Raw genomic sequence first — 21,368 nt, 5'->3', positions numbered from 1 at the left:
TATATAAAACCCTATAGTCAAATGGCAGAATAGAGGCACTTGATCCTCTCATTTTTGTTTATTTTTCTCATGTAATATTATTTACAAAAAATAGTTTTATAGCATTTATTTAAAAATATAACATTTAAAAAATTTTTTATTTAAGTTTTTGATTACCATAATACTTACATATTTTTATGGGGTATAGTATTTCCACATATGTATACAGCATAACCTATTTAAATTAACCAATTTAGGGGCCGGCGCTGTGGCGCAGTGGGTTAACATCCTGGCCTGAAGCACTGGCATCCCATGTGGGCGTTGGTTCGAGGCCCAGCTGCTCCACTTCCTGTTCAGCTCTCTGCTGTGGCCTAGGAAAGCAGTGGAGGATGGCCCAATTCCTTGGGCTCCTGCACCCTCATGGGAGACCTGAAGGAGGCTTCTGGTTCCTGGCTTTGGATCGGCGCAGCTCCAGCCGTTGCAGCCATCTGGGGAGTGAACCATCAGATGGAAGACCTCCCTCGCTCTGCCTTTCTTCTCTTTGTGTAACTCTGACTTTCAAATAAATAAATAAATTTTAAAAAGTTGGCCAATTTGTATTGCCATTTTCTTATTTTTTAAAAAAACCTAGAGCCATTTAAAAATTATTTGTAGGGAAGAGAACTACAGAGAGAGAGAGAGAGAGAGAGAGCGAGGCAGCGAGCCAGCAGGTCAATCCAGGCTTCCTGTGTGGGTGGCAGTGACTCCAATCCTTGAGTCCATTGCCTCCCAGGATGTGCAGTGGCAGGAATCTAGAATCAGGTGTGGAGCTGGGGGATGAATCTAGTCTCTGATATGGGGTGTGGGTGACCCAACTGATGTCTTAGCTGCTGAGCCAAACATTCTCCCTTTATCTGTAAGTGGTGGGAAATTTAACACGTCTGAAATGCAGATAGCCAAATATAAAACATGTCCAGACAGCAAAGGGTCCCAAAGAAGTTTATTAACATATTTTTTTTCTCTTTCTTATCATATGTTTGTAACCTGGTACCCTTCCCCAGCCTAAATAGAATACTCTAGTCTCTGTTTTTGTTTAAATTATAGTGGGAATATATCATTAATACCTTTTGGATTATGTAAAATTGGATTACAAAGTGGTTTTACTGAGGGGTGATAGTAGTTGTAGCCTTTCTTTGTAGGAAAGAGAATATTTATAGAACCAAAACTGTTTTGTTGGAAGAGGAACAATTTTCTTCATTTTGTGTGTTTCTTTTTGTAAAATGAGAATCTTGTTTTCACTTAAAATAACTGTTTATTAAGTAGTTAAAATGTCATAGATGGGTTTAAAGTCGGACATGAAAGATTGTTACACGTTTTCTTCTCTCCTGCCTCAGTCTTAACCCCCATTTACAGTTAGGCATGAATTTCCGAGGACTCAGTTGTTAATTATTATAATTTTAAAGATAATGTCTGTTTGGTAGGGTGGTCAGAATGTAATGGTGTATATAGTTGTTAGCTTTGCAAAATCTAAATGTAAATGTGTTGCTTCTGTTTTTGTTGATAAACCATTCTCAGTCGTTTCCTTATTAGCTTTAACAGCAGACCTCAGTAAATATTGAGATTCTTTTGCAAAGAAAAATATTTCTGTTCTTACTGCTTTAGCTGTATTTTATAGATAAGAGTATTATTTTATTGTCAAATGTAACCAATTAAAATGTATTTTTGTTGTTGTTGTTAAATAGTCTTTTATGGAAGACCTAGAGAAGTAAGATAGTTCTGACTTTGGTTTGAAAGAGTATATTTTGTATAAATCTCCATGATAAAAATTACCTTTCATTCTGTTTGACTTTTAATTTTGAGAAAGATAGTTTTGCTTTTCAGATGTGATTGACCTTACTGGAGATGATAAAGATGATCTTCAGAGAGCAATTGCCTTGAGTTTGGCGGAATCAAACAGGGCATTCAGGGAGACTGGGATAACTGATGAGGAGCAAGCCATTAGCAGGTAAAAACATAATTTGTATAATAGCAAATATAAATACTATTTATAACATAATTGACTTTAATTATTTTTAAGGGGCAATGAGATGTGCTGTTTTTCTAAACAAACTATTAAGATGCTTCTGTATTTACAGTTTGTATATTTATGTAACCAACATTTTTATATTTTCATTGTGATTATAAATGAAGCTTAGATTTTTAAAAATTTGGAATGACATAATAGAATATTATTTTAAATGTCTTTTAATATTTAACATTTTTTCCCCTAGCTTTTATGGATATATTCTTCTATTTGGAATAATTTGTAGTTGGAATCAGTAGACTTTTACTGTAAATAGCCAGTAATATTTTTGGCTATGTTGGTTGTAGGTGTTCTGCCACAAATAGTTAAAACTGTTTTTGAAGTAAAACCAGCTACAGCTAATACATAATATAATGAGTATGTTATATTCTAATAAATTTTGATGGATAAAAATAGGCTGCCAGCAGAATTTATTTTATTGACTCTAGTTTGCATACCACTGATCTATATAATGTGTGGTTGTATCTGTATGTATCCGTATGCATGTTTGTATAAGTATTATGAAATGTTCGATAGAATTTTTTGATTTAATAAGCAAAATGTTTTAGTGTAACCCACCTAAGGATTAAATAAATTTAGTTTTATCATGAAACAATACTGGTTTAAACCTTGCCCTGGCACATAGCCCTCCCCCAGTTGTTTTTTTGTTTTTTTTTTTTTTTTACTATACAGAGGTGTTTGGCAACAGTATGTTACTACCAGCTTTCTCAGATAATTTCTTTTGCATGATATCAATGATATATGTCTTCTTAAACAATCTGATATTACTGTGGGGGTAGGATTTACCTCAAAATGCTATTTAGCAAGCCACAAAATTTTTCTTCTCACTGATGTTTTTTGTTGTCTTTAACTGTTATTTTTGAGGCTACTTTTTAAGATTTTATATTAAGTGTAAATGCTTAATGAAAATTTATTATGCCTCTCTTTTAGTTGTGGCAGATGTTTAATGCTAGTAATTTTAAATGAGAACAAAAAGTGAATAGCCTATATTTGGACATTTTAGTTTGGCTTTTTGTCTGAAGGATTTGAGATATGTTTTGTCTGTTTTAAAGTATTGATTGGAATGAATAACTTTCTTGAATAATTATAAAACTTGACAGTAATTAAGCTTTCTGGGGAAATGTTAAACATAAAATATACAAGCTGGATTTAATAATTAAGGAACATTGTTATCTATTATGTGAAAAAGAAGTTATAAAATAGAAGGTATTGTACTTGATTTAAAGTATTTTTAAAAGTAGATGTATATATGAATTTACATTAAGTTAATGGATATAAGAAAGTCTGGAAGCTTAATACTTCTGAGTATTAGAAGTTTTATATTGTGGTTTCTAATGAAAACAACTAATTATACAATAAAATAAATATAATTTTAAAATTGAAAGATGAGACTTTCTAATCTGCTATTAAGTTCAGTGCAGTATACCAGTATATGTTATATATTTTTATGTATAGTTTTTTTCAAATTGGAGAAATATCTTATAATGTTCTTTTTTGTTCTTAGTTATTTAAATTTATTCTTAAATTAGTAAATATTTAATAAATGTTTTTATTCTAGATAACATTACAGAGATTTAGTATAGTTTGATGTGTCATTAAAATACTCTCCAAAAGTAAAAGAGTTGTATTAATTTGCCATTGCAAAATATATTTTTGTGATTGTGGATTCCATAATTTGCAATTAACAAAATAATGTTAAGTGTATATTTAGTGAGTACTTATGTAAATCTCTTTATAGCAGGAAAAGAGGATGTGAGAATTCTATCTAAACATTTGGCAGAGATGTTTTTTATTCTTATAGTCTTTATTATTCTTGTGGTTCTAAATTCAAGAGAAATGCATTTTTAAGGAAGAAATTTATGTATCATACTTAAATGTAGATTTAACTCATCTTTTTAGTCAGTTCATATGGCAAAATCTTTGTGAAATCTTGGAGTCTTTTGACTATGGTTATATTTCACTAGACATAATATGCAGTCACATAGACACACATTAAGAATACAATTTATTACATATAATTTTATCCTTTTATATCTTACAATCTTAAACTTTATTTAGGCACTTATTTTATGGTAGATTTATCTAGTATACTTTAAAAGCATGAATGTTAATTGCGATCTTTTTCAACTGTCAAATTGGAAGTGTTTGTTACAGTTCTTTCTTGGTTATTGTTGCTAGGCACAGGTGAAGTATGAATAGTTGAAACTTGCTAATAAACTATATTATGACTGGTTTGTGTTTATGGCCTATTTTTCCATGAAAATGGCTTACCTCATAAAATGAATTTAAAGTAGCTTAGTGGAAGGTAAGGCTAAGCTGTAATTAAGATAGCTGTAAAAAGTTCACCTCCATCTGGCTGGCGCCACGACTCAATAGGCTAATCCACCTGCGGCGCCGGCACACCGGGTTCTAGTCCCAGTTGGGGCGCCGGATTCTGTCCTGGTTGCCCCTCTTCCAGGCCAGCTCTCTGCTGTGGCCCGGGAGTGCAGAGGAGGATGGCCCAAGTCCTTGGGCCCTGCACCCTCTTGGGAGACCAGGAGGAAGCACCTGGCTCCTGGCTTCAGATCAGCATGGTGCAGCGGCCATTGGAAGGTGAACCAACGGCAAAGGAAGACCTTTCTCTCTGTGTGTCTCTCTCTCTCACTGTCCACTCTGCCTGTCAGAAAAAAAAAAAAAAAAAAAAAAAAAAAAATCACCTCCATCTGTTTCAAGAAATGGTGGTCAAGATTATTTGCTGGAAACAAGAATGTGATTTTTATTGAATATAAAATATTTTAAAATATTCTTAAAAGTAGAAGCTTGCTAAGATAATCAAACTGAGATCAAGGACTAAAACCAAAGTGAAAGCAGGAGCTCACTGCAAAGCATTGAAAGTTGCTTCTTCCCTTGTTAGTATTTGCCTTTGTGTATAAACTTGAACTTCACTTTTGATATACTTGATGGATGGGGCAAAAGAAGTCAGAGACCACTGTCAGTATAAGGTGGGGATAGGAGATCATGCCTCTGTTAATTGATACACAGAAGGATGCCATACAATAAAGGTAAATGGTAAACATTTCTTTCCTTCATAGCCTTTGGAGTACCATAGAGATAGTTAGATAGTCATTTTGATAAAACTGTGGGGACTTGCCCCCTGAGAACTTATATCATGGTTTTTACAGCTGAAATTTGTTACTTTAGTGGTGCAATAAATCTCAAATTGGGAATTTAGTATTAAATGGTATTAGAATTTTGTTATCTCTGGGTCTTTGCTGAATCAAAAATAGATTCTTTCCTTAGGAAGATATATATATATATATATATATATATATATATATATATATATATATATATATATTTGACAGGCAGAGTTAGACAGTGAGAGAGAGACAGATAGAAAGGTCTTCCTTTTCCGCTGGTTCACCTCCTAAAATGGCCTCTATGGCCTGTTCTGCGCCTATCCGAAGCCAGGAACCAGGTGCTTCCTCCTGGTCTCCCATGAAGGTGCAGGGCCCAAGCACCTGGGCCATCCTCCACTGCCTTCCCGGGCCACAGCAGAGAGCTGGGCTGGAAGAGGAGCAACCCGGATAGAACCAGCGCCCCAACTGGGACTAGAACCCGGGGTGCCAGCGCTGCAAGCCAAGGATTAGCCAAGTGAGCCGTGGCGCAGGCCAGGAGGATATTTTTATCTTAGACCTGAATGAATACCCTGAAGTAACCCTTGAGGCTCTACTAGCAGCACTAATCAAAATTAGCAAGCATATATGAGGAAAAACTCACCGTGAGAACCAGCAGAAATGACAGGCAGGAAAAAAGGCACCCCTGTGTTCAGATATAATGATTTGTGCCAGAATGCCTTCGCTTTTTCAAGGAAGTGAGAAAAACTTGAAAGTATGACCTAACATGTTTAAAAAGCAAATATATTTTGCAAATGAAAATTAGAGCAACAAGTGAAAACAAGAGTCAAAATGCAGCCTTAAATAGCAGATTAGAAACAGCTAAAGAAGGCTGGTGCCGTGGCTCACTAGGCTAATCCTCCGCCTTGCGGCGCCGGCACACCGGGTTCTAGACCCGGTTGGGGCACTGATCCTGTCCCGGTTGCCCCTCTTCCAGGCCAGCTCTCTGCTGTGGCCAGGGAGTGCAGTGGAGGATGGCCCAAGTGCTTGGGCCCTGCACCCCATGGGAGACCAGGAGAAGCACCTGGCTCCTGCCATCGGCTCAGCGCGGTGCGCCGGCCGCAGTGCGCTACCGCGGCGGCCATTGGAGGGTGAACCAACGGCAAAAGGAAGACCTTTCTCTCTGTCTCTCTCTCACTGTCCACTCTGCCTGTCAAAAAAAAAAAAAAAAAAAAAAACAAACCAAACAAAAAAAAACAGCTAAAGAAGACACCATTAGTATGGGAAATGCATCAGAAGAAATTTAACTATCCTGTAACTCACCTGGCTAAAGTGGAAAATATGTAGAAAAATTGAAAGAGATGATTAGAGGTAGTCTAGCACTATGTTAATTGGCATTCCTTCATTAATTGACAAAGTAGTATTTTAAATGGAGTGGGTTTCAGAGCCCAAATTTAAAGAGATGATCATAAATTTTTTTCAGAAATGAAAGATAATTTCTAATTTCAAGCTCCAACAACTCCCAATCAAACAAATTTAAAGAAACTCACACATATATTTAGTATATTGATACTCCAGAATACTTAAATCTAAGAAAATCTTATAAGTACTCCTGGAAAAAGAGATTATCCTAAGAAATAGTGACACAGTGAAAGTAATAGATGATACAAATTGAAGTAGAATTAAAGATGACTTAATGCAATAAAACACTTTACAGTGACTGGAGAGAAGAGAACTGTTAGAATTCTTTAGTCACTGAAACAGAGAGTCTCACCAGGGCTCTTTTCTTTTTGAGGAAGGTCTTCAAGGACGTTTCTAAAAGATAAACATAATCAGTGTCCCTCCTATTCCAATATCTCTCATACTCCTATTTTATTTTATTGTCTGCAGCCACAAAATCAGTGTGTCCCATTCTGACACCCCCCCCCCCCCATAATCTTTCCTTACTTGCACCCTACCCTTTATGTCTGGTGCAGATGTTTTTATAGGTTTACAGGGACCCATCCTGCCTCTCGCTTTGACTCACAGGATTCATTGTAGAGGCTTTCATCGAGCAGTGTATTCAACCAAGTGATTCTTTGTGCTCTTCAGATTACTCATTTCTACAAGTTGGAATCTAGACATGTGAACTGGAATTAAGGTTTTCTAGCAGCCCCCCAGAAAGATTTACCAACCAGAACAACAAACAGTTACTAATGAGGGAAAGAAGTAGTATCTTGTCCAGGAATAGTCAGGGCAGAATTTGGAATTTTACAAATAGGTGCATAGAACTCCTTTTCATTCTGGCTAATACTCAGGAAGCAGCTCTGAGGCGAACTGCTTTAGGAAGGTTTGTGGATTAGAACTGCCTTGTTGTGCGTCTTGAAATCTGGTGTTGTGATGCCTCCAGTTTTGTTCTTGTTGTATAAGATTAACAATTTGGGGTCTCCTGTGTTTCCATATGATTTTTGGCATCGTTTTCTCTAGATCTGAGAAGAATGTTATTGGTATTTTGATAGGGATCACATTTAATCTGTAAATTGATTTGTGAAGTATGGACATTTTGATGATATTAATTTTTCCTACCCATGAACATGAAAGATTTTCCCATTTTTTTGGTGTCTTATTCTATTTTTTAAAATATTTTGTAATTTTCATCATAGGGATCTTTTAAGATAGTTAAATTTTTTTTGTAGCTTTTGTCAATGGAGTTATTTTTAGAATTTCTAGCTCAGCAATGGCATTGTCTGTGTTTGCAAAGGCTGTTAATTCTGTGCGTTCATTTTATATATTTTACCAACCTCTTTTCTGAGTTCCAGTAGTCTCTTAGTGGAGTCTTTTGATTTCCCTCTATTTAAAATCATGTCATCTGCAAAAAGGGGTTGTTTGACTTCCTTCTTTCCAATTTGTATCCCTTTGATTTCTTTTTCTTTTCTAATTTTTGTGGGCTAGGTTGGGCCAAAATTAATATCCTAGGCTCTTGCCTTTTTCTTTTTTAAAATATTTATTTATTTATTTGAAAATCAGAGTTACACAGAGGGAGGAGGAGAGGCAGAGAGCGAGAGAGGTCTTCCATCTCTGGTTCACTCCGCAATTGGTTGCAATGGTCTGAGCTGCGCTGATCCAAAACCAGGAGCCAGGAGTTTCTGTGGGGTATCCCACGCAGGTGCAGGGGCTCAAGGACTTGGGCCACCTTCCACTGCTTTCCCAGGGCACAGCAGAGAGATGGATCGGAAGTGGAGCAGCTGGGACTTGAACCAGCGCCCATGTAGGATGCTAGCACTGCAGGTGGTGGCCTTAACCACTACACCACAGTGCCGGCCCCTCTTTTCTTAGAGAAAAATTCTAAGTACAGGCACAAACACAGCATGCAGCTTGGTAAGCTTTATTTAAAATGAGAAGAATACAAAGGCACATGAGGGCTTCATTTAGGGTGAGTGGGCAAGGAAAGGTAAAAGAGGGAATTTCATTCCCTGCTGTGCTTGTGCTGAGTCCACAAAATAGAAAGAGAGCCCCCTTCCCACCTGCCTGATGAGCTTCGAAAAGGGGAGTGGTTATATAGTACTGTCCCCAAGTCCCAGGTAAGGAGAGGTGCATCTTGGGGATGGGTCATCTGATTGATGATAGGATTACATCGGGTTGGGATAGGTATGGCCTCCAGCTCATGAGATTAATCTATCTCCATGACTTTTCCCACATCATAATGGCTCTAGCTAAAACTTCCAAGACTATATTGAATAGCAGTGTTACTGAGATCTGGAAAAAAATTGAATTGTGATAGTAGCGTGGTAGATTTTAGTTGGGCAGTTGACCCTGGTGGGGGGAACATGAGACCTAGTTTTGCTCAAGCCAATTTTACTCTGAGCCCCACTTAATTATTAGCTAATGTGATTCATGGGTTTTATTTTTTGCAGAAATTAGAAATCCTCAAGTTTTCCCTAATTCATGGATATGAATTTATCACCCATTGATTGCTCATTATGATATATGTGATCTGATCTGTTGGCATTAAGAAGAATGATTTTTTTATTAGTATTTTACTGTAGTAAAAATATAATTGAGAGGGCTTCATCTGCAAGGAGATTCAGGATTGAGTATAGTACTGTCAGACTGTTGACTACTCTACAAGTAGGAAGAAAAGAAGGGCCCAAGTCATCCCTCCCTAAGCTCCATGCAGTGTAGCTTGCAATCTGCTTGTCTCCTGCTTAGAGGGTAGACAAAAAATTAAAAGCATACTTCAAATACATACAGGACAGTGCCCAGCAGGGTAAATACTAGTATGAAACAGGGTCTTAGCTAAGTGATCTAGGGACTGCCTGTTTCACCTCTACCCCAAGTTTGGGCAGATAATGAAGTAAAACCCCAGATCCTGAGGAGTTAGGGAAGGAGAGCTCAGGGCTTTGTGTTGGAGCTTGCTGTTGGGTCTGCTAAAGTGAGAACTGCAAAAGCTAAAGCCACACAATCTCTATCCTCAATCTAGTCCTCACAGAGTGATGTTTGGACATCAGTTGCAGCATGGAATGGAGTGCCATCAAGTGCTGAAACTGTAGCAACAGATCAAAGGTAGAATTGTGGCAAAGCTCAACTTAGGGTGCCATCTAGTGCTGAAGTAGCAGAAATGCCCATAGAATCACAGAAAATAAACTGCCTAGCATTTCTATGACATGTACATATAAAATCGTATTAGGAATACTGGAAAAAATTCTCAGTCATTCAAAGCATAACATCAAGTATCAAGAATTAGCAAACAAAATATGGTGCTAGAAGCTCATTAGATATTAACTGATACCTGCAAATTCTCAGATTCAGAACTCAAAATAGCCATTTTAAGGAAACTCGGTGAATTTCAAGGAAACATAGGACGATGATCAATAGTCTAACAGATAAACTTAACAGAGAGATGGAAATAGTTTAAAAAATCAAATTCTTGAGCTAAAAAGTACACTAAGTGAAATTAAAAATTATAGAAGTCATCAAAAGCACAAAAGACCAAACCAGATGAAAGTATTAGTGAGCTTGGAGAAGGCCTGTATGAAAATACACAGAAGAAAAATGAGAAGACATATGAAGAGGAATGAAGTCTTATTGGAACTTTGGAGGAGAAAAGAAAAAAAAAAAAGAGGTGGTAGAATAAAGAAGTCTACGGGAACTTTGAGTCTGCATTATTAAAAGAGCAAATATTCAGTTCACTGAAGGCTCAAGAGAAACTTGAAATGACCATGGGGTAGAAAGAATATTCAGCGACAACAGGGAACTTCCTTAACCTGGAGGAAGATAGAGCTACTGGATATAGGAATACAGAGGTTACAACCAGATTCGACTCAATTTAAGTCTACCCCAAGACACATTATAATCAAAGATGTAAGAGATAGGAAACAGCACGTGACTGTGTTCCAGTTTGCTGGGCTGCAAACCTTCTTGGCATCATCTTTGTAGACTAGGAGAGAATGGGATGAGATTTATGTAATAATACTAAAGGAGATAAACTGCTAAACAAGGATACCATATCTAGTAAAGCTATATTTAGATATGGACAAGAGAGATAAAGATATCCTCTAACAAACAAAAGTTCAGAGAATTTATTACCACCATGCCTGTCATACATAAAATAAGTGCTTAAGGGAGATTTTAAACCCAATAAGGCACTAAAAATAAAAGAAAACATCAGAAGATGGAAGAATTACTAATACCTATATGTAATCTGATTTGCATCAGGAGTGATAAGAAAACACATTGGAGAAAGAGTAGTCTTTAATAAATGTTGCTGTGAAAATTGGATATACACATGCAGAAGAATGAAATTAGACTCTTATCTCTCACTGTATTAAAAACAAACTCAAAATGGATTAAATACCTAAATTTAAGACACAAAACTATGAAGCTAATAGAAGTAAGCAATAAAGAGGACATCAGGGCCTCAGATTAGGCAAGGATTTTATGGATAAGACTTCAAAAGTTCAGGAAACAAAAACTGGGAGACATATGGGATTACATAAAACCTGAAATTTTAAAAATAGGAAGTGGGGAGTGGAGAGACGCCTTTGGTTGGGAGAACATATTTTTAAATTATATGTCTGACTAAGGACTAATAACCAGACTATTAAAGGAACTAAACTCAATAGCAAATAATTCAATTAAAAATGGATAGATGATAAAAGACATTTTTAAAAGGAATATGGACAAATGGTGAACAGGTACATGAAAAAATGTCCAATTTTACTAATTAATAGGGAAAGGGAAATTGAAACCTAAGTAAGGTGTCCTCTCAGTCCAATTAGAATGACTATTATTAAAAAGACAGAAGGTAACCAGTGCTGTTGAACATGTAAGAAGAGAGAAAAATTGCACTCTGTTGTTAGTAATATGTTAGTACAGCTATTATGAAAAATATATAGTTTCCTAAAAATGTTGAAAATAGAGCGACCATATGATCTCACATTTCCTCTGTAGGTGTGTACCCAAAGGACATGAGATCAAGTCTATCAAAGAGACATCAGCACTCCGATGTTTATCACAACACTATTCACAATACCCAAGAAATTGAGACAGCTAAAGTGTCCATCAGCTGATGAAAGGATAAAGAAAATGTACATATATGAAATTGAATAACATTCAGACATACAAAAGATGAAGCCCTGATATTTGTGACAATATGGGTGAAACTGGAGGTTGTATGTTAAGTGAAATAGCTCAGTCCCAGAAGGAGAAGTACCATGTGACATCACTGATGGAATCTTAAAAGTGATCTCATAAAACTTGAGAATAGAATGGTTGTTACCAGAAGCTGGGGTGAGTTGTTGGGGAGGTGATGATATGAACAAAATTAGTTATTGTATATGTCTACCAGTATTGATCATTTGCTGGGCACCATTTCTATCTCGTGATAAGTTGTACCATTTGTTCTTTCCTATGTGTTGTGTTGTTTCTATCATTTCCAGAATTTATTTCGTATTTTGGCTCATTCGTCTCTCTTTATTGAAATAGATATAAATTTCATTTTACCTAGACTTGTAAATATGCAAATTTGTCCTTCAAAGTTCTGATGTCTTATAGTGAAAGGTTACATTTCATGGGAGAGTTGGTCTTTGAAAAAGAGTATGTGTTAGTCTGTTTTGTATTACTATACCAAAATAACTGAGGCTGAGTGACCTCATAAAGAGTTTTATTTAATTCACAGTTCACTTGGCTTCAAGTGTTGAAGTATAATTCCCACTGTGCAGTATAAAGAGGATAGAAACTTAGTTCAACTACAGTGAAGGAGGTGGGGCCATTTGGAGGCTGTTAGGATTAGGTAAGATTATCAGAATGTTGGCATTCAGTGGGTACATACTGATGCTGTGTAGGAAGAGAAAGATAAACCAGAGATGTGCATATAGGATCTCTATCTTGTGCTGTGATGCTCTGTGCCATCTCAGGATTCTGTGACTGGAAGCTCCAGAACTATCTGAAACCATATCATTACCATATCAGACTACTGTTAATGTTGGGACATTCTTAGAAGTACAGAGATGTTAATGTTTTATGTTTTTAAGTGTATGAGTTTACTTTCATTTTTACATTTTAACATATTTTTACTCATTTTTATGCAATGATGTTTAGAATCATACTACATTGTATCTGATGTTATGTTGTAAATACTCCTGATACAACAGAATACTATTTTGACATTAGTCTTATAGGACAGATTTTTTACAATAAAGATGGTGTAACATGAATGAGATGTTCTCAAGAAGCCAGAAAGTTGGGAAAATTATTCTTATCTCACTGAGGTTTTGGTATTTAATACACACACAGAGACAAATTAAGAAATCTGGATATCATTTATCCTTATTTAGAATAGTAAGCAACCAGTTTCTTGAGAAGGCAAAATGCTTGGTTAGTTTATATGTGGAAATTAAGGTTTTCCTGTAATGATTGTAGGTATGTTGTTGCATGTTCATGAGCAATAGAATAGAAACATCAGTTAAGCAAAGTAGCATTACTTTTGCCATGTTTTGATATATTTATTAAAAATAGTTGAGTTTATTTGGAACAAGTTTATTGCTCTGACATGTATTCATTAGAATTTTTCCTAGGCAAGATTTTGGGTTAAGAAGTGAACATATTATTATTATTTTTCTTTATTTAGCTGTCAGAGTCATGGGACTGAAAGGAACCCTAGAATTTACCTCATTTAATTTTTTCTTATAGAGGGGGCAATTAAGGGACAGAAATGTAACAGTATAATTTGTTCAGTTTTTAATTTTTTAAGATTTGAAGTAATTATTTATTTATTTATTTTATTATTTTTTGACAGAGTGGACAGTGAGAGAGAGAGACAGAGAGAAAGGTCTTCCTTTGCTGTTGGTTCACCCTCCAATGGCTGCCACGGCCAGCGCGCTGCGGCCGGCACACCGCGCTGATCCAAAGGCAGGAGCCAGGTGCTTCTCCTGGTCTCCCATGGGGTGCAGGGCCCAAGCACTTGGGCCATCCTCCACTGCACTCCCTGGCCACAGCAGAGAGCTGGCCTGGAAGAGGGGCAACTGGGACAGAATCCGGCGCCCCGACCGGGACTAAAACCTGGTGTGCCGACGCCGCTAGGTGGAGGATTAGCCTATAGAGCCACGGCGCCAGCGATTTGAAGTAATTGTTAAAAAAAGCAGTCATTATATTATATTTTAAAAATGTACTACAATATAGTAACTACTCAGAAAATTTATCTAGGTGCTATATTCTTGGTGTTAAACTTGTAATTTGTTGAAATATAATTTGACATTTTTAAAATATGTATATAACTTTTTGTGTTTGATATTTTCTTTTTCATAGGAAAAGATACCGCACTTGTCTTGATCTCTTGGTATTTCTACTTTATTCTTGTTAAGAAAAATAATCTCTATTTGAGTAAATTTAGTTTTAAATATTATTTTCCTGAGTACATTAGTCAGAACTTATATAGTCAAAATACTTAGAATTTACGTATGCTGTGGTGTAGAGCACAACATTATATAATACGTTTTTTTTTTCTATCATTTTCTTCCATTTCTGAAGAGTTCTTGAAGCCAGTATAGCAGAAAACAAAGCATGTTTGAAGAGGACACCTACTGAAGTTTGGAGGGATTCTCGAAACCCTTATGATAGAAAAAGGCAAGACAAAGCTCCCGTTGGATTAAAGAATGTTGGCAATACTTGCTGGTTTAGTGCAGTTATTCAGGTAAGCGTCTTTATGCAGCTTTCATTTGGCGGACATTAGAGCAATGGCATTTGGTTTGGGTTGTGTTTTTTCAGGCTGGGTACTTTAGCTGGCTTTTTATTCTATGATGTCTAATAAACCAGTAAGCTATATGGTGCCTAATAAACTAGTGAGATTGCAGTATCCTTTAACCCAGCTTTGGTTATCATCCTAGATTGGAATTTCAGCATGCCTTTCACTTGCTTGGCGTTAATATCTCCATTCTCCTTGCCATTAGGAGTTGCTGTTGAGTTGGAAAGAAAATATTTTTTATATATTTCCTGCAAATTTAGGGAAGCATTGTAACCCAAATGTGAAACCAGAACTGTTTTTTGTGGTCATATCAGATTTCTTTGTATAATAAAAGAATTATAGTCATAAATAATACTTTTAATATGAAGTGGGTATTCGATTGGTATACAATTACAAATATTCATATAGAATATTAATGATCTAAAGAATAAATATTGATAAAGAATATCATATTTTCTTAACTATGAAGCCCCTCACGAAATGTTTCTAATGCATCTAAAATAACAGATATTTGTATATATAGTTTATATAATTTATATAGTTTATATATTATATAGTTTATATAATTTGGAATAATATACATTGAATATATTGATCATAATTTTTGTTTAGAAATTTTTTATAGTGGCAGTTGTCAGTTCTTTATTATTTTTAGTTGACATTGGTAATCAGAATATAAAACTTTAAGTAAAACCACTTATGAGTAGTCATATGTCCTTAATTTTTATTACTGTTCAGAAAAATTAGTTAATGCTCATATTTTTGTTTTTATTTTTGTAATGTACTGAATTGTAGTTTGTTTTGTTTTCCAGATTAGTGGTTTTAAGTCATTGGTGATCTTTCTATCTTTTTATATTCAAACTATCTTTTCATTTTGTCACCTTCTTAACCTGATGAATGATATTTTCGTATAATATTAAAGCAGCTACTTGGTTATTCAGTTTATTTTCTACAGGCTTCATTGTTTCCCTAGGAAAGTAACTTATAATTTTAATTTTCTACTGTAGTATTAACAGTTGTGTCCCCCACCCTCTTTTTGCATTTAGCAAAAATAATTTATGATTAGATTCATTATGGATTTCGGGATTTATTCCTCACTTTTTAAAAAAGATTTATTTATTCATTTGAAAGATTTTTTAAGATTTATTCATTTGAAAGTCATATATATATGTGTGTGTATACATGTATATATATGTGTGTGTGTGTGTGTGTGTGTATATATATACACACAGAGAGAGAGAGAGAGAGAGAGAGAGAGAGAGTTCATTCCCCAAATGGCGCAAAGGCCAGGGTAGGCCTGGCTGAAGCCAGGAGCTTTCTCCAGGTCTCTCATTTTGGTGTAGGGGCCCAGTCCCCTGAGCCATCCTCCACTGCCTTCCCCGGGCACATCAGCAGGGAGCTGGATCAGATATTAATATGTTAAGGAGTACCTGGATTAACACATCTGTAGAAGTACCTTTGCTACCAGCCTTGATTATGTGTTTTTAGTTCACATTTAGGACATAAAAATACCTAAGGTTTTTTTGGTATCTTAAAATCTCTTAGATCTTCTTAATAGATTATCTTGCTTTAATTACAATTATTTCTGAGGTTTTTATTTCATAATTTAGACACTTCAAAATATGAAGTACAGTTTTGTTTTGTTTTTTTTTAAGATTTTAGTTATTTGAGAGGCAGAGTTAGAGAAAGGAAAAGGTCTTTCATCTTCTGGTTCACTATACTAGTGGCCACAATGGCTGGAGCTGGGCTAATCCAAAGCCAGGGGCCAGGAGTTTCTTCTGGGTCTCCCATGTAGGGTGCAGGGGTCCAAGCACTTGTGTTATCTTCCACCTTTTTCCCAGGCCATAAGCAGAGAGCTTCATCAGAAGAGGAGCAGCTGGGGCAGGAATTGGTGCTCATATGGGATGCTAGCGCCACAGTGGAGGCTTATGGGACCCAGAAAGTACAGTTTTAAGTCTGGGATCTGAGTGTCCTTGCATAGGTTTGCTGCCTATCTGTGCGTGAGTAGGAGCTGTCTCAAAGCCACTGTGGCCAGGTAATGAGGCTCATCGAGTGAAGGTTTCTCTTTGAAAATATAAAAAGAGTGCACTTGCGAATAATTAATATTTGCTAGTTTGAATACGTGCTCTTTGTTTTCCATATCATGTGTATAAGAAAAGCCTGCTTGAAGTGATAACTAAACCATTATTAGTAGTTATAGGGATCATCACCTTTTGTTTTAATAGAATAAAGTTTTTTCCATATTTCAATGCAAACAATACAGTTGTTCATCTATTTCTATCTATATTCTGTTTGCTATCCTTTTGCTTTCTGTTTCAAATTTTGGCATTTTTGTTGAAGAGGAAATAGACTATACAAATTGCTTGTCTTCTTCAAAATTTCTTGTTTGTTAAAAACAGCTAGTTTTTCTAGTTTTAAGTTTTGTTTTGTGACTAGTATATTTTACATTGAATTTGAGAGCATACATACATAAAAAGGGCATAATTCTAGAAGACTCATGAGGAAGTGCTACTTTTTCATATTTTTAATTTTTTATACATTTTTAATTTATTATGGTCATAGGCCTAATACTCCACTAAATTGTTTAATTTAAAATAAGTTTAAGTTAAGTTTAAAATAGTTTAATATGTAATTTTATTACTTTTACAAGTTTAAGTTCATTAGATATTTAAATCATTACATTGGCAAGTACATGGTATTAGAGGTTATTATTATTGTTTTGAGAAATCTAAATGCCTAGGAGAAGTAACCTCTAACCTTAAAATTTGAGATTATAATGGCCTAATAAGAAACTATCTCTTGGGGAGGTGGAAAACTTAAGCTTCAGATTTTGGGAAGTTGTAGGCTGGCAGAAAAATCTGCTTATCGATCATTTGCAGTTTTGTTATGTTGTAATTTTAAAGGCTATTAAACTCTATTAAGTAACTTTTTGTTTTTATTAGTAATTAGAATATTTTTTCCTTTCATTTTATGTGTCTATTGCTAATTCTGACATATAAACTAAGGTACAGCAGTTTATATGATAAATGGAACTTTTCACTATGAAAGAAAATTGGGCAGAATCCCTGCATTAGTATTGGGGTTTTTAATTGCTTTCCAAAGTGATTTGAAACTCGTTCCAACTATGACATAAATGTACTATAATGTTTAAATTGTAAAATTTTCTCACAGATACAATTAACTTAGTTGGGTAGACTTAGGAAATCCTGGGGAATTTATTGCTTATTAGTACATTAAAAATTATAGAAGTTTATTGGGATTGTAAACCTCTGACTTTAGGTGGTAGGTAGGGAAGACTACAAAAGATATAGCCTTCCATACATGGTCTTTTAGGTACTGAGACTAATATTTTGGGAGAAAAGGGGACCGGAATATCAGAAAGGGACCATAAGCACAAAAAGAAGATTATACAGAGAATAACTTAAATAATCTTTGGATGCTAGTAATATTAGCGTATCTTTGGGCTAGACATCAAACTCTTATCTAGTGAGCATTATTTTTATTCTTTTTAGTTGGGACTTTTGTGTAGGAAGTACTGATTGTGGGGCTAATGTCATGGTGTAGCAGATAGAGTCACCACCTGCAATGCTGGCATCCCATATGGGCACCAGTTTGTGTCCTGGATGCTTCACTTCTGATCCAGCTCCCTAATAATGTCCTGGGAAAAGCATGGAAGATGCCTCAAATGCTTGAACCCCTGCCACCCATATGGGAGACCTGGATAAAGCTCTTGGCTTTATCTGGCTCAGCCCTGGCCATTGAGCCCATCTGGGGAGTGAACCTGCAGGTGGAAGATTTCTGTCTCTCCTTCTGTTTCTCTCAACTCTGTGTTTCAAGTAAATAAATAAATCCTTTTTTTAAAATTTGTTAAGTACTGATTTTCTGCTACTGCTTTCTCCAGCAGGGTATTAGTGAATGAAGTAGTTATTTAGAGGTACATATGTGTTCATTATAATTTGGTGTGACTAATTTTACTGTATCTGGTGTCATTTTTTATAAATATATATATTTATAATTATTTATATTTATCACCTTTCTAGATTGTATATTTTTTGAGCATAGAGGTACTATCTAATTTCTTTTATCTCTAGCATCTGGTGAATAAATTATTATTTTTTTTAGATAATTCATGGTAGAGTTAATATGTCTAAAAAGTTAGATTTTGCATTGCGTACTTTTATTTAGGAGATTGCTTGTTATGCCATAGTAATATTAAGAAAGAACTTTTAATAATTCAATACGTGGTGATTTTTGTGTATATATTTTGTTTCAGTAGAATAAATATTGTTAATTAAAAAGAATAGTATTATACAGTATAAGAAATGTGGTTTTTTAATCTCAGGGAGAAAAGTGCTTTTCTAAGTTTCAACAATTCTGTGTATAAGTGGTTTAGTTGTCAAAAGTAATTCTCTCATTTTATTCATAGAATAGTCCCTTAGGTATCTTAAATTGTTGTTCTTTTTCAGTCATTATTCAATCTTTTGGAATTTAGAAGATTAGTTCTGAATTACAAGCCTCCATCAAATGCCCAAGATTTACCCCGAAACCAAAAGGTAAAATTATAACAGCTGTATGAACAGAATATACATGTTCTTTATATTTGCTTTTCTCTGTTTGATTTGGAGGCATTTATTTGTATCATTAAATCTGAAACTGTCAATTTTAACCTGAAATCACTAATCTCAATTATTACAGTAACTTCTTATCTTTAATATGTTTTAAATAGCACCTACGTATCACAATGATGTTTCAGGTTTTCATATCAATTCAGTAATTTTTTTCCTCTACTTTTGGACCATAGAATTTTAGTAAATGTCACAGGTTGCAATTTACAGCCTAAGATCTGTCCTTCGTTGTCTCCTGAAAAATGTGTGGAAATCAAATTTCCTTTCAATTGATTGTTCAAAGTAGCCCTTTAAAAATTTAGTTTTGTATTAGATTCTTTGGCATGTAAATCTACACCTTCTAGTTAGGAATAGGCAATATAAACTAACAGACAATACAGATACCAGAATCGGATTGCTTGAGTTGTAGTTGTGGGCCTAAAGCAACTCATTCAGTCTCTCGCTTTTCAGTTTCCTTATGGGTCTGATGTAAATAATGGCAGCAATTACTTCATAGATTTCCCATGGGGTTTAAATGAGGTAAAACGTGGTGTGGCTGTTTTGCTCCGTGTTTAAGACACCATTTAGGACATCCACATCCCATATTGTAGTGCCTGAATTTGACACCCAAATCCATCTTCTGACTCCTTCCTGCTAATGCATGTCCTAGGAGGCAGAGGCAGTGGTGATTGCTCAAGTAGTTGGGTTCCTTCCACCCAAGCAAGAGAAGTGGATTGACTTCTTAGCTCCTGGCTTTGGCTCTGGCCCAGTTGGGAGCTGTTGCTGGTATTAGGGAAGTAAATCACCAAGTAGGGGCCTACTCTCTCTCTGTCTCTATTTCTCTTGCTCAATATTTCTGTCTGTCTTTCTGCCTGTCAGATAAATAAATAAATACGAATTTTTTAAAATGAAGTAAAACACGTTAAAGGGATTAAAAGTCCCTGATACATAGATGTCAGATGTTGTTAATGAATTCCTAGTTACTTTGTTAAAGGTAGCACATTTGAAAATTGTAAGACTTACCTATGCATAAGCTTATACTTAATGGATAAAAATTTATTATGGAGATGATTTCCTTAGTTGCAAGGTATTAATTATCTTGTCCAAAAGAATCCCTGTGGCCCTAAAGTTGACTGGTTGCAAAGACAGAGTTCAACTTTGAGTTTTCAGTAAAGTGCTAAACTTTGACCTTTTGTAAAATTTTATTTTCCTCTTACTGTTTAATTTTTAAAAATACTCTTTCTGGAAACATGAAGCATTTATAAACTATGCTAGTGGGAACAAAAATTGATTCACAACCAACTTTTTTGACAATAATTTCAGCACCCTAAAGAGTCAAGCAGTTAAACAGCTCTGTATTATTATTATTATTTTTAAATTTATTTGTTCATTTGAAAGAGTTACACACACACACATGCACGCAGAGAGAGGGAGAGAAGGGTCTTCCGTCTGCTGGTTCACTCCCCAATTGGCTGCAACTGCCGGAGCTGCGTTGATCCGAAGCCAGGAGCCAGGAACTTCTTCCTGGTCTTTCATGTGTGTGCAGGAGCACAAGGACTTGGGCCATCCTCTGCTGCTTTCCCAGGCCATAGCAGAGAGCTGGATTGGAAGTGGAGCAGCCAGGTCTCGAATTGGCTCCCATATGGAATGCCAGCGCTTCAGGCCAGGATGTTGACCCACTATGCCACAGCATTGGCCCCTAAACAACTCTTTTTCAAAAGGGAGCCAGGCTACTAGAGAACTCCTGATTGTCCCAGAGAAAGTCATTACAGTTTTTACATAGAACTTTTTGGATTATTGCCTTTCTATCACTGTACTTGGCTAATATCAACAACTCTTCTCTCATCTCATTTCAGTTGAAGTATTTGCATAGCACTTCTAATTATTATTTCCAATTATGTAATTATGTTATCTTGACCTTTCACATTCCTGAACAGAATTTTAATTTGTTTTTATAAGGTTTAATAAGATCAAGTCAATCCATGCTAATATACCAGTGCTAGTTGAGGTTGTGAGAATGCTGAATATTAGGGAAATTATTTTTTTGTTTGTTTTGAAATATTTCATTTATTTGAGAGATAGAGTTATAGACAGAGAGAGGGAGAAAGAGAGAGAAAGGTCTTCCATCTGCTGGTTCACTCCCTAGTTGGCTGCAAAGGCTGGAGCGGAGCTGATCTGAAGCCAGGAGCTTCTTGTGGGTCTCCCATTCTGGTGCAGAGGCCAATCACTTGGGCCGTCTTCTACTGCCTTCCCAGGTCATAAGCAGAGAGTTGGATCGGAAGAGGAGAAGCCAGAACACAAACTGGTGCCCATGTGCAATGCCAGCGCTGCAGGTGGAGGCTTAGCCTACTATGCCAGAACTCTGGCCCTTAGGAAGATTATTAATTCTCACCAACAGCACCATTCTA

At 35.7% G+C, this 21,368-nt stretch overlaps 1 protein-coding gene across 6 annotated transcripts in view; it reads left to right on the top strand.

Moving 5' to 3' along the window:
* USP25 (ubiquitin specific peptidase 25) overlaps positions 1–21,368 on the top strand; it is a 163,131-nt gene that overhangs the window by 47,334 nt on the left and 94,429 nt on the right. For all 6 annotated transcript variants that reach the window (XM_062206615.1, XM_062206623.1, XM_062206608.1 and 3 more), the window contains 3 exons: positions 1,840–1,963; positions 14,143–14,305; positions 18,823–18,909. In XM_062206615.1, the coding sequence (XP_062062599.1) occupies positions 1,840–1,963; positions 14,143–14,305; positions 18,823–18,909 (374 nt within the window). The remainder of the gene's footprint in view (positions 1–1,839; positions 1,964–14,142; positions 14,306–18,822; positions 18,910–21,368) is intronic.

This window comes from Lepus europaeus, chromosome 2, assembly GCF_033115175.1.
Source record: "Lepus europaeus isolate LE1 chromosome 2, mLepTim1.pri, whole genome shotgun sequence".
NCBI classification, from domain to species: Eukaryota; Metazoa; Chordata; class Mammalia; order Lagomorpha; family Leporidae; genus Lepus; species Lepus europaeus.
The sequence above is the reverse complement of the archived record's forward strand: the minus strand, read 5'-3'. Positions and strand labels throughout refer to the sequence as shown.